The 12,976-nt window shown below is 41.0% G+C and overlaps 1 protein-coding gene across 2 annotated transcripts in view; it reads left to right on the top strand.

Annotated features, from left to right (window-relative positions):
• The window catches only part of plekhh2 (pleckstrin homology domain containing, family H (with MyTH4 domain) member 2), a 29,951-nt gene that overhangs the window by 492 nt on the left and 16,483 nt on the right, over positions 1 to 12,976 (top strand). For both annotated transcript variants that reach the window (XM_046401919.1, XM_046401920.1), the window contains exons 2-7: positions 2,298 to 2,431; positions 11,213 to 11,275; positions 11,371 to 11,520; positions 12,109 to 12,192; positions 12,328 to 12,409; positions 12,508 to 12,693. In XM_046401919.1, the coding sequence (XP_046257875.1) occupies positions 2,309 to 2,431; positions 11,213 to 11,275; positions 11,371 to 11,520; positions 12,109 to 12,192; positions 12,328 to 12,409; positions 12,508 to 12,693 (688 nt within the window). In that variant the 5' untranslated portion in view covers positions 2,298 to 2,308. The remainder of the gene's footprint in view (positions 1 to 2,297; positions 2,432 to 11,212; positions 11,276 to 11,370; positions 11,521 to 12,108; positions 12,193 to 12,327; positions 12,410 to 12,507; positions 12,694 to 12,976) is intronic.

The raw sequence follows: 12,976 nt of genomic DNA, 5'->3' as shown, positions 1-12,976 counted from the left end.
AGCTGGTGTTGAATTCATCTTTGTCTTCTGTTCTACGGCCCTAAAATTTAGGCAGCGAAATATACGTTTTTAGATGAAATGTCACAATATGCTGGTGACGTCACATGCAGCGATCATACATGATCAGTGATGTGTTATAGTAAGTTTTAACTCATTTTAAAGAACCACAAGCACTCTTGGCTATTTGCAGTCTGTGTGATTACTGAAAGGATTTGAGGGAAACAACAACTTTATCTCCATGTTTAGTTTATTAGTTTATTTTAGTGAGAAGTGTATTAATCCCCCCACTGTAACTCATTCATTTTAAATACCTAAACTCTGACTAACATGGATCTTATGGCTTTCAGTGGCTCATTTTTACATCACTAGTACAGACAAAGACACAAGGAAACACTCGAACAGCTAAATCTGCTCCACTGTCTCTTTACACCCACACTGACTTTTGCTGAACAGGAAGTGGGAAAGAAAGATAATCACAGAGAGAAAGAGACAAAAAGAAACTCAGGGTTCAGGGGTTAAATGGCCTTTCATGTGTTCCAACAACCACATCCTTTTATCATCGCTGTGGAATGAATGACAAGAAGGAATAGTTGAGTGTGCAGAAAAATTTTCTGTCCTCAGTTATAGAAAATATTCTCATAGGATCTTCTTCAGTCCTATGAAACATTTACTTACAAGAAAAATTTAATGAATTGACCCCTTAACTAAACTGATATGTACAGTTGCTACGCTTTTATGACATGGTTTTTATTTGTAGACCTTGTCCCCATGAGGTATGCCTTATTAAATTCATTGCCTTTAGTTATTTATGTTGTTTTGTTTGCGGGGTGCGAGCTCTTTTTTTTTGCTTGCCTTCGTCAATGTTTACCACAGCAAACGGGCAACAGAAATAAGCCTGTGGAAACCAGTTTATGGCCTTCCTCCACACATGTTTGCAGTCTCTTTGCAAGGAGGCCAGGCTGGTAATGAGAGGTTATTACTTGGAAGAGAAACCCAGGCTTTCTATCTTCCTCCTCCTGCTGCTCTCCTCCATCAGAGATCCTCATCTGTCTCTCTCTCTCATCTCTTCGCTCTGTATTTACCGCCTGTTTTCCTACGATAGTGCAGCTGGAAAACATGACACAAGTTCATCCCTCGGTGGGTGTCGAGGTGTTTTGGAGCAACAGCGGTGTTTTTCTGTTTGGCTCGGCTAAGTGATACACCCACTGCCCACACTGGTCCAACTGGGTTTGACCCTGGAATATTTCAGGTGCTGGCTGGCAAAACATCTGCAACAACAAACCCTCTGTCTGTTTCTTTTTTTTCTTTCCCTGTCTCTGTCTAGATACAGTGTGTTTGTGGGTATTTGGTAGGGAAGGGAATGACCAATCTGTTTGGGGTTTTTTTTGTTTGTTTGTTTGTTTTGTTTTGGGGTTTTTTAATCTACATTATTAGTATTCATTGAGACCTATGACTGTTTCAAGAATCAGTTTACATTTGCAGTCATATTTGGAATAGCCAGTGATGAAATGTAGCTAAGCACAATGTACTCATGTACTGTGCTTAAGTATAATTTTGAACTACTTTACATGAGAATTTCCATTTTCTGCTCCTTTGTACTTTGAGTCCACAACATTTGTTTGATAACTTCAGTCGTTAGTTGCTTTAATTCAGTGTTAAAAACAGATTATCGTGACCTGTAACCAGTCAGATTGTGTTCTGGGCGGAATATTAAGGCAGCGGTGACTACAGACAGAGAGGAGGTTGCATCAGCTCGTTAGAGTAGCACATTTTTAAATCAGTTTATTTTATTGCCAATTAGACAAAAACTAAAACACCAGTACTGATAGTCTGAAAAATGAAGAATATTGACAATCCTTCTTTCCTAGTATTAGACTTAGAGGGATGTGGTACAGTATGTACCACATCCCTCTAAGTATCCCTCCAGCATTTTTAAATCAAGTCTTCCACTTCATGATGAAGAAGATAAAATTAGATTTATTTCATGTTGTCTACAGAACCAAACATTTACAGTAATCAGTCCTCATAAATCTGAAGACCTACAGATGTTCAATAACAGCACAAAGATCATTTAGATTGTCCTTCAGAAACACGTCTTTGTCAAAACAAGGTAAGCGGTAAATTAATCCCCTCCTGGGACAGTCGCCTCCGGCTGACTCTGATGCCTCACCTCCCTGTGGAAGGGGAAATGAAAAGAGTGTTTTCCCACAGGAAACATATAGCAGGATCTCTGTATTATTATGTACATACTCTCTGTGTCTCACTGCTGCGTGGTTGTCTGTGCGTATTTTTCAAAGGGTCAGGCGGTATGGCGGAGGGGGAGGAGGCCATGAGCCAGGAAGACTGGAAGGAGAAGTGTCTGGTCCTGGAGGCGCTGCTCATGAAGTTCAGAGTGCAAATCATCAAGATCCGAGAACTCACTGCTGACAAGGTTGGCTGAAGTAAACCTAATTCTCTAAACGTTATGGACAATCGGTGTCGTGGAATGTGACCGATATAACGAAATGAGTGAGGGAGAAAACAGAAAAAATTGGCTGGTATAAGACCCACTACCACCACAGCTGTCGATGTGTAGGATGTATAAAACAAATATTAGCATGGGTTACTGAAGCCAAGATGCTGTCAAAGCAGAATGTATGAGAAGAAGAAATAAGTAAAAATGACAAAGTTGTAAAGTTTGTTTTCATGAATGATAAATCCAATTTAACTGTTTTATTTGAACAAACATGGAATAGCACTGGGGCCACTCATTGTGCCGTTATTCCTGTTTCCATGTGTAGGTTGCTGAACCCACATTATTACGATCATCCAATAATATTTATTTTACGGAAACACTGTTTCATCGACAGCTGGCCGCTCCTTCTACTGTCCCATCAGATCAGATAACTCATTACTAAACTGATTCCTGCTTGTTAAAAACCTCAGCACAGAGTTCGCCTGTGGTTCCTCACTCCTCACTCCATGCCAACTGCCAGATTCGTTTAAGTGATAGGAACCTCCTCAATGACGGCAGACCCCAGCCGATTTCCGGGGTACAGGCTGGAGGACAGCATGAGGACAGGAGGAAGCACAAATAGCTCAAAGAAAAGCATGTGTGGCTGTTCCTATGCTGTGGTCACCAGCCACCACACAAAGCAGACAAAGGACAGGTTAATCTGCACCAAAAGGTTGCCTCCATATGATCCACTTCAGTACAGCGGGACGTCCACTCTGAAACAGAGAGCTGTGGTGTATCTGGTGGCTACAGAGCAGACCGTCCCTCTCGGCTCGCCGGCACTGGGCCGGCCCAAACTGCTCAGTGGCCTAGATCTGAAGCTGCTCTCCAGGGAGGCTGATTAGAGCTCTAATGTAAACAGCAGTCTGACCACAGGGCTCCGCCATGCACTGCATGATGGGATTGACCCAGCTCCAGTCAATTACAGAGTCAAAGTAAGCTCAGCTGGACAGCCAAACAAACTCCTGGAGAGACTTGGATGAAACATTGGCTTTGGGGGGGTTTTGCAGCCCATGCAGTACATGCAAAAGCATGAGCTGCATATTTCTGGCCTTATCCATCCTGGTTGACAGGCTGACTTTAACTATGTTTAAAGCTGTTTTTTCACTCAACACTATAAAATACACCATTAAACTCAGAATAACACATATGTGTTTTCAACAAGCCACGGCCCAACTATAATGTTATATAATCCACCTCAACTTAACTTTTTCTCCCTCAGTGGTGTTTGCTCAATTCAGTAGACTCGAGCTTACTTGCTTTGTCTGAATTAAATTTCAATAGTCTCTGCGTTGGGTTCCCCACCTCATTGCCCTCAGCCTGTATTAGACTGCTTTGCTCACTACACTGTAATAATGTGGTCAGTGCATTTGTTTTAAATCTGATGAAGAATAGCAGTAATCCTTTCATCTTTACCACATAGAGAAGATCACTGTTTCGGTTCCCAAGAATCTAGAGTTCAGCCAGAGTTCAGCGATTATTCTCAAGGATCAATGCTCACAAAAATACCACAGATGTTATAGCTGCTATTCAATATATTTTATTCAGAACTGCATCCAAAAACAAACACAAAGAATCCGATAGAAGTTTGGTCATGTAGTGTGAAAAAAAGCTGCAAATGTTCCAGTAAACCCAAACTAGTGGCATCGTATCCATCATATCAGAGATGAGCCAACCTGATTGGCCAAAACCACTCATATATTGACAATTAATCCAACTACAGTGATCAGAACTATTTTCAAATTTGCTTTTGAATCAGTTGTTTGAATAAAAACCCAGACACAGTCTGGAAGCTTTCTCAGTGTATTCAGACCACGTTTGGATTTTTCTGTTGCACTGCAGCTGTCAGAATTAACATGCAGTTATTTTACTCATGGAGGTTTGCTGTTAGGATGACTGGTCACCCTGTGCTCACTGACCTCCTGATGCTATGAGCTCACCATGTGAACATTCAAAGCCCTGCTGCTGTTTTTTTCCTACTGTGGCTCCCACCGCCTCAGCCAGAGCTTGTTGTTTTAAAGCTGCGCGGGGGCGCATGTACGTCACTACAAAATCCCCCTGATATCCCTCTGTGGAGGTAGCCTGTAAACGCACTAAGAAGTCATTTCGAGAGGCGATTCGCTCTGCTGTCGAACCCTCTGGTGCCCATTCACTGATGGGACTGCAGCTGTGTATAATATGAGTGTACAGCTCAAGACTCAGAATCATTTGAAAAAGCTGCATGAGAAAGATCAACAAAATGTCAGTGTTTTGAAAGCAATACTCACTTCCTTTTGTTTTCTGTGAGCTTTTATCAGTTTTGAGAATTAAAATGACAGCAGATAACTCATCAGCAGCACTGAAAACAGAAGACAATTAGCATTAGAATAAAACAATCTTACCCAAGTGACAGATTCTGTGATGCTTAATAAGGAAATGAGATTTTTGTGATTTGTTAATATGTGTATTGTTTGTGAACAAAAACATTATAACATTACAACAAATGTTATTAAGATTCCACTACAAACCAGAATGTTTGCTTTTATAATCTAATATGAATGTTAAAATCTTTCTAACTGAGTGTGGTGAAAATGAATGCACACGAATGTGGGTAGACTCGGCAAATCGCTGAAGTCCTGGAAAGCGTGTGAGAGTGAATGAGGAGACGAAAAAGCAACTTAGAAAAAAAATGGAGCCTTGTGTAAAGATTGAGCTGCCCAGGAGAGGAAATACCCAGTTTAGTAAATAATGTGTGTGTGTGTGTGTGTGTGTGTTGCACCAGAAGTGAGTTTGAGGTTTGTAAGCACACAGTTATTATGTGTGTGCACGTGTATGTAAGAGGCCAAGTTGAATTAATTTCTAAACTGTTTTTTTTTTAACTTTTTTTTTTTTTTTTTTTTAAATATAGGCAGATTTTTGCACATAGGTGATACGTGTGGGTGTGCAGCTGTTAGTCTTGGCCAGAGCGGCCTCCAGCTGTAACAGCAGGCCACACATCTCATGACGGAGACAAAGAGGCCATGTGTGTTGCATTTTCTTCCCCGCTTCAACCAAACGACCTCACTGATCAGTTTTATTCTGTCTCTCTCTCTCTCTCTCTCTGCCTGTGAAGCTCACCCTAAACAACGTATCAGCATTGAGAATTAGATGAAAAGCAAATGATAGATGAATAGATTTCGATCCTTTTAACTCCCCGCGCACACAGAAGCCAGCTGAAGTCGAATATAAAGTGTCTAATATATTGTTTAGTTTTCTAAACGCCTCAGTAATTCCTTCAGCACTGTAGTCATTAACAAACGTTACTCAGTCAGTGGTTGGGGACTATTTTCAGATGTAGTGTGTATGGATTGAACTCCTTTTTGATGACACAGAGGAATAAGATGTACTGTTCATCTATGGATGTTTACAAATATTGGTGGCAAAAGGTAAAATACACAAAACTGCCAGACTTATCCTTTAAGAGGAAAAGAAGACTCTTGAGAATACACACACACACACACACACTGTATGCCCATACTGTGCAGTAAGTAGACACGTGCTAAAACCACAAGGGGTGGAGTGGTATATTGTGGTTTGGTCTTCTGATTGATTCCACATTTGTAAAAAATAAAATGTCCTCCTATGCAGTAGGAGGAGTTCACTGGCCACACCACCCAGTCATGTATCAGATCGGACAGCACAGTCACCGTCAACAGGCTCAGACATACTGTAGTATCATGTACCTGCAAGTCAAAATGTTACCCTAATACACTTAATCTCAGTCTATGGTTTACACACACACACACACACACACACACACACACCGATCATCTGGATATGCTCTTCTACACCGGATCAATTTTCATCTCTCCCACAGTTGTCCTTAGTTTTCATCTTATTGAACATATTTGACAATGAACAAGTTTTAACTATAGTGTTAGGGTCATGGTGAGCATGTCTCCCAGGAAATAAGAAAATAAAGTCCTAACTGGAACTATATATGGTTTTAAACCTGTAGGTCAGCACCATGACTCGTAGCGTCTACAGAAAGAGGCTTTGTGAGGTGGCTGTCTGGCTGCTGATGGAGCGATGAGGGGGAGGTGGATGGAGTTCAGGGGGAGGTTGGCCACAGAGAACCAGTTGTGGAATTCCAGGAATGGAAGTTGAGCTGGAGTTTGGATCTGAACAGGGAATTGACTGCAGAGGTGATGGAGCATTTTTCAGATCTTATGGAGATCGAGGCAGAGGGGAGGGGGGTCACGTGTGTGTGTGTGTGTGTGTGTGTGTGTGTGTATGTAGGAATACTCACAGTGTGTGTGAGTACATTTCAGAGAGCAGGTACCTCTTAGAATTACCTTAATGTAAACCTCTCATTGGTCATGCAAACAGAGCTGCACACACACACACACACACACACAAACACACACACACAGGCCTTATTCATCCTATATATAACATACAGGATGAGAAAAACATACACGCTTGCACACATGGTTGGTTACACAGGAGAACATCATCATCATCAAACATATGTTTATGGGTTTTTGTATGTTGCTATGTCTGGTGTGTGTGTCGTCTCCAGCTCCAGCCTACAGTATACATGCCCTCTAATTATCATTCTGTCCTCTGCCAGATGCTATATCTGTTACTAACAGAGACGCATGTGGTTTGTGGCACTGCAGACGACCTATACAGTGTGTGTGTGTGTGTGTGTGTGTGTGTGTGTGTGTGTGTGTGTGTGTGTGTGTGTGTGTGTGTGAGAGAGAGAGAGATATTAACCTGTTTCACGTCTGCTTCTGATCACAACATAACAGTTGGTTTAGTTTTCAGATACTTCTTGGAAGTGAAAGTGATCTGTGTGTGTTTCTAAGATCAAAATAACCACAGAAAACAATCAAGAGAATTCACACAGAGTTGTTGTTGTATTTGTCATTTCAAAGCACATTTTATCTGCACAAAAGGAAAAATTTGGTCAAATTATTTCCAACACCAGATGTGAAAGTACTCAAGTTCCACTCATAGCCAGGCTAAGTGTGGACATACAGTGACATAATCTCATAAAAATAAATCTTGCCTGTAGGATCAGATTCTCCAAAATCACTCTGAAATGTCAAGTTAAACTGTGGCTGAATAAAGGCTTCGCTTCCACTTTGGTCCAGAGAACGTTGTGCAGTGGAAACACTGAGTGGCTCCGGCAGGGTGTGGCTGCTTTTGGACTGAACTGGGTCCGCTTCTTAACAGACTCAGAAGAAAACTGGAGGAGGGCCATGCCAGTCCCCGCCGGCTGCATCCACACTGCAGCCAACAGTCGTCGGGCTTCATGGTAGTTTACCCACAGTTTGGTTATGAAACATAACAGCAGAGCTATGAAGTAATTTGAGTGCTAATTTGTTGATTTCTACAGTGCATTTAACTGAACCACAGTGAGCGCCTCGTAGTTGGCAGCATCATAGTATTTATGACATGAGTGTTTTGGCTGCAAGTCCTTGTCCACTTTTGAAACATTAAGGCAAATTGCAAGGAAAACTGAGTTACCTTTTGGAATTTGGGTGGAGGAATGCAAAAAAAGCTGAATGGAACCAGTAATAAAGTCTTTGGCTGGATTGTCCCAACATTTAAACCTGATTAAATCTCAGTTTCATTTTTTTTTTCTCCACATGAATTAAATTTGATTCCAAAACTCCTACACTTGATGGGGTGTAACTTTCAAAATGGATGCCTTTTCGAGATCATTTTTCAAAGAAGCTGGTGAGACAGACTCAACAGCAGACATTTTGACATGTCCCGACAGGAAACGAGCAGGTGTATTAAAGATGGCTGCATTTAACTTAGAGGAGGTCCTCCTGTTATGCTTGCCTGTTCACTGCCACACTGTTAATGGGATACTTAATGGAACTGAGTTCTCCTTACTGTCATTAAATCCAAGTGTGCTTTACCTGCTGCAGGTTGTCCAGGAAAATCAAACTCTGAAGCACCAGTACAAGCTTTTCCTGAAAGGAGATGAATTAAACTTTCCACTGCTGTGCAATCATGAGCAGGCTAACTAGCAGTGCGCCATTTGTCCACCAAACAGTTGAACCCCTTACCTGACAGCACTCAAATTCTGTTTATTTATTTATTTATTATAATGTGGGTAAGCAAGCATTTCCATATTGATTCAATTTATTTAACTTCTACTTAATTTTACATTTGGATTTACTCGTTTTAAACCTAGTCTTCGAATTGATCTTCAATGAAATTAATCTTTGTTGGAAACAGTGCTTAAAGTATTAGCTTAATTTTCCTAAAATGTGTTCATAGTAGATACTAAAAAGTCTTAAACTTCATTTGGAAAATTCTAAAAAATGAAATAAATTTAAAAATAAAATTTGTAAAAAAATTTGTAGTTTTTCAGCTTTTCCAGTTGTGTTAAAGGGCTTTAAATTGAAATGTGACAGTTAAATGTCTCCCGTTGAACCCAGCAGACGTCCTGTTTTGGTTCTATAGATGTGCACGGCCAAAAGCTGGTGGAAGAAACACTAAACGGTGTTAATATAAAGTGAAACCACTTCTGACTGACTTTAAGAGTGGCAGCCATGACTGAAATATGTTTTTTCTTGTCGTGATTAACATGTGAATCTGTCACTGGAAAAGATGAGCCTTTGTTTGCTGGATTATCTTAAGTACTCTGTCCTGTTCTTAGCTGCATCTGATTCTCTGGTGAGTGGGCCCAACTTTCCCGCAGGGATTGTTAAAAGTTTCCTCTAATCTAGTCTAATGTGCACATGTAGCAAAAACATTGGAGCCATGGTGTTGCCACGCGGAGAATTTCCATCTACATTCCTGCACATTTTCCTTCATAGAGCCACTGAAGGTCGAGCGCGTTTTCTCAGAAGACACTGGTTTCTGCTGCTTCCGTCACTTTGAGCTGAGGAATTTCAGAGGAATGTTGCTCATAAAGTCATCTCTCTCTCTCTCTCTTTGATTCCCACAGGGTTTTTTCACATGTCAGCATCTGTCTGTGAGTCCATCCATCCGTGTGTGTGTGTGTGTGTGTGTTTGCTTCCAAGCTGTTTGACCTTTGGTGTTGCTGCAGTTTTAACAGTCTCCTACCAGGTTCCACATGCTCTGCTCTGATCTCAGCACACAGAGAGCAGATTGTATCTTTATAGATGTGGCACCTGTAATAGCACATAGCACCTGTAACAAGTTAAAGGTGCTATGTGCAGCGCTTGGACAGAAGAAAAACTGCTTCATCAGTTTTGAAACATAAGCATGGAGGTGTAAACCTATTATGGACCTATTGTGAAAAATAATTGGCTCCTTGAAGTGTGCACTGCATTTTATAGCATTTTTGGATTGTTGTATAGTACACACAGAGCTAAAGACAGCCAGAAGAATGATACTACTGAAATATATCTTCCAACATTTTTTCAGGATATGTAGACGCAAGAGTGACACAGCAGAAGAGAAGGAGGTCTTTTGCTCAAACAAGCCCTAAAACAAGCATGCTGGTCCAGCAGGTGGCGATGAAGTCTACTGTAATTGTTATGGCGGCACATGCAACATTTATGAACTGAAGTGCAGACAAACATTTAATGTATCCGGAAACACGAGTTTAGCTTGTTGTGTTATTCCAACTCCAACTGTGGATTGTGTAGTTTGCCCTAAGTTTCAGAATAAAGTGGAAAAGATTTAACATTAAGTTTTATATTACATTTTATTTAATATTTCTAAAATATGATAAATGTAAAAAGAAAATAAATAAACTTTATAGTTATTGGACACGAGTTTGTTCACCTTTGTATATTTAACATCTATCTGGGTCACTGTCTGGCAGTGCTAACCCAACGGAAACAAAAGCCACAACCGCCATCCACAAACTGAGGCGATGACGCCATCGTTTCTGTTTCACATGTATACACAGCTACACAAAATCCAGAGTTTTGTAAGACTCCACTTTAGAAGGCTTTTTCTGTTTTTGTCTGATAAAAAATATCCATATATGTCGAGACAAGGATGTACATTTGAGAAACACCGCTGAAAGAAAGTGCACTGACAAACCAATCATTTGGCAGAATTTTCAAACATAACATCATTTTGTTTATCTTTTTCGTTGCACGTTAAGCAATAATAAAATAAGTCCAATGACAATAGTTTATTTTAATTTGAACACAAACTCAATATGACACACTGCCTGAGTATTCATGCAAGCTAATGAAAAAAAACTACACAATAATGAGGTAATAGAGAATATTTTGCTGCAAATGAAAACAATTAGATATAAACCAGACACTTTTATATGATGAGATAATTGATACTAAGTGAGTTGCATATAAAATACATCTGTGAACATTCTTCATCATTCTTCATAAATGCCCAAGACCAGCTGCAAAGCATCTGCTCCTCTCCAGGATGGCTGTGACTTCTGGACTGGTTTTCCCATTTGGATCTAACATAACGCACTTTCTTTGTCTTTATTTGGTGCTGTTGTGTTTGGGACTGATGTGGAGCTGATATTCCACCTCCATGCGTACATGAATATTTTGGTCAGAGGAGCTAAAAGGAAATGAAGGATTAACTTCAGATCTGATGGTGCACAGTTCTGTTAGTGTGTACTTTTTATATGTGCTTATGTAAGATGCACTCATTATAATTAAGCAACAAGAGTAATAAGATATGTAAGATACAAGGAGAATAAAATTTAAAAAATTCTCATCATGTCAAATCAAGATCATGTGAGTTAAGTTAAAATATAATAGTGTGCTCTTCCTTTTCCAGATTCAACAACTGGAGACTCAGGTGATCGATGCAGAAAAACGAGCCTTCACAGCTCAGCAGCAGGTAAGGATCCAAACAGAAGTGTCCATGTGCACATGTCCACATATGTACCCATATGTGTCTCTGTGTATATACCGCATGTGTGTGTCTGATTCTAGATGCAATGGATGGAGGAGAAGCTGAAAGCTCCAGACAGTCAGTCCGCAGACTCAGAGATGCGTTTGTTTCAGCGGTGCCAGGAGCTGCAGGCCTCGGTGCAGGAGAAGGAGGATGTCATCGCCCAGCTGGAACAGCAGCTGGAGGAGCAGGTAAAACACACACACAAAGAATTTCATCAAAGCAACAGATACACTGCCCTGTTTTGTTTTTCAAAGTACAAAAGAATGTAGAGGAAGATGTGGCATTCAGCTAGACTTCGTCGACACAGACAAACAACACAAACTCTCCCAGCTTTGGATTCACTTCTGTCTGCACTTCTGGTTGAAAAGCAGGTCTGGGAATGTGGACAATAATCTTAGACGGAATAGCTCTGTCCTCATGAAAACCTCACTGTATCCCCACTAAAGCATGAGTTAAGCAGAGAAAAGTAGCAAAGTCTCGGTCCACTGTTGGAAGATTTCTTTTATTCTTTAAATAAAGACATTAAAGATGCAAGAAGAGCAAACTACTTTTCTGAGTTTATCTCTACTACTGAACCCATCTTCTCCTCGTGTTTGTTCGCATTTGATATTTCCCACCCTTTCTGGCATACAACAAGCAATTTCTGCGGCCTCTCTTCAGAATCTTTCTGCCTGCTGTTTGTGTCTGGAAACATTCTTACAGCTGCTTGTGTTCAGCCAGAGAGAAACATGGCTGGTGCTTGTGCATGCTTGACCAAGCTTGTCTTCCTTCTCCAGAAACAGATCCGACTTCAGGATGCTAAAACAGTGGAGGAGAAAGCAGCTAAGATCAAAGAATGGGTGATGCTGAAGTTGACAGAGGTAAATAAGTTTTAGCTTTAGATATAAACCTGAACTGAAGTGTCTAAATGTAAGCTGAATGGGGAGTTAGGGTCATCAGAATCTCATTTCCTTGGACAATTCCCTGCTGCATGTTGAAACATATTTATTCTTTAGTTTGAGGTGGAGAACGCAGCATTAAGAGAAACCAACAAGCAGCAGGAGGCTCAGATCGAGGACTTACAGAAACAAGTGAAGGGTAAGAGGCTTTTGTGTCCTGAGTTGTCCACATTTGTTCAAATGTGGTTTTATGTCACAATGAGCTTGATAATGTCTCACTAAAGTATGTGTTTGCAGCCTTTGAGCAGAAGTGTGGTGTTGGACGAGGAGCCCTGTGCAGACCAGGGGAGGCCCAGCGTCTCAGCAGCCTGACGTTTGGCTGTTTCCAGGTGAGGGGGAAGAACCCTCAGGTCCTGACTGGACCAGCACCCTCCCAGAGGACCCTGAGCACCCAGGGAGAGACTGAAGACAGAGATAAAACTGGTAAGTGTCCATACTTCCACAGCTATGGATTTGGAAAGAGATTCTGGGAGTCCTTTTCCTCCGCATTTAACCCATTCTTGGTTGAACACACATGCAACACCCAGCACATTGCATGCAGTGAACACACACACACACAGGAGCAGTGGGCTGCCACTGTCAGGTGCCCGGGGAACAAACTGAGCTTAAGTGGACTTTCATTGTCATCAGGGGGGGATGACAATGAAAAAACAAATCTGCTACGGTTTTCAAAATTGACTCCTTCTGCTGTAGGCCTTTAACTTAT

Source organism: Scatophagus argus, chromosome 10 (assembly GCF_020382885.2).
Source record: "Scatophagus argus isolate fScaArg1 chromosome 10, fScaArg1.pri, whole genome shotgun sequence".
Taxonomy (NCBI): Eukaryota; Metazoa; Chordata; class Actinopteri; family Scatophagidae; genus Scatophagus; species Scatophagus argus.
This window is presented reverse-complemented; position numbering and strand designations above follow the sequence as displayed.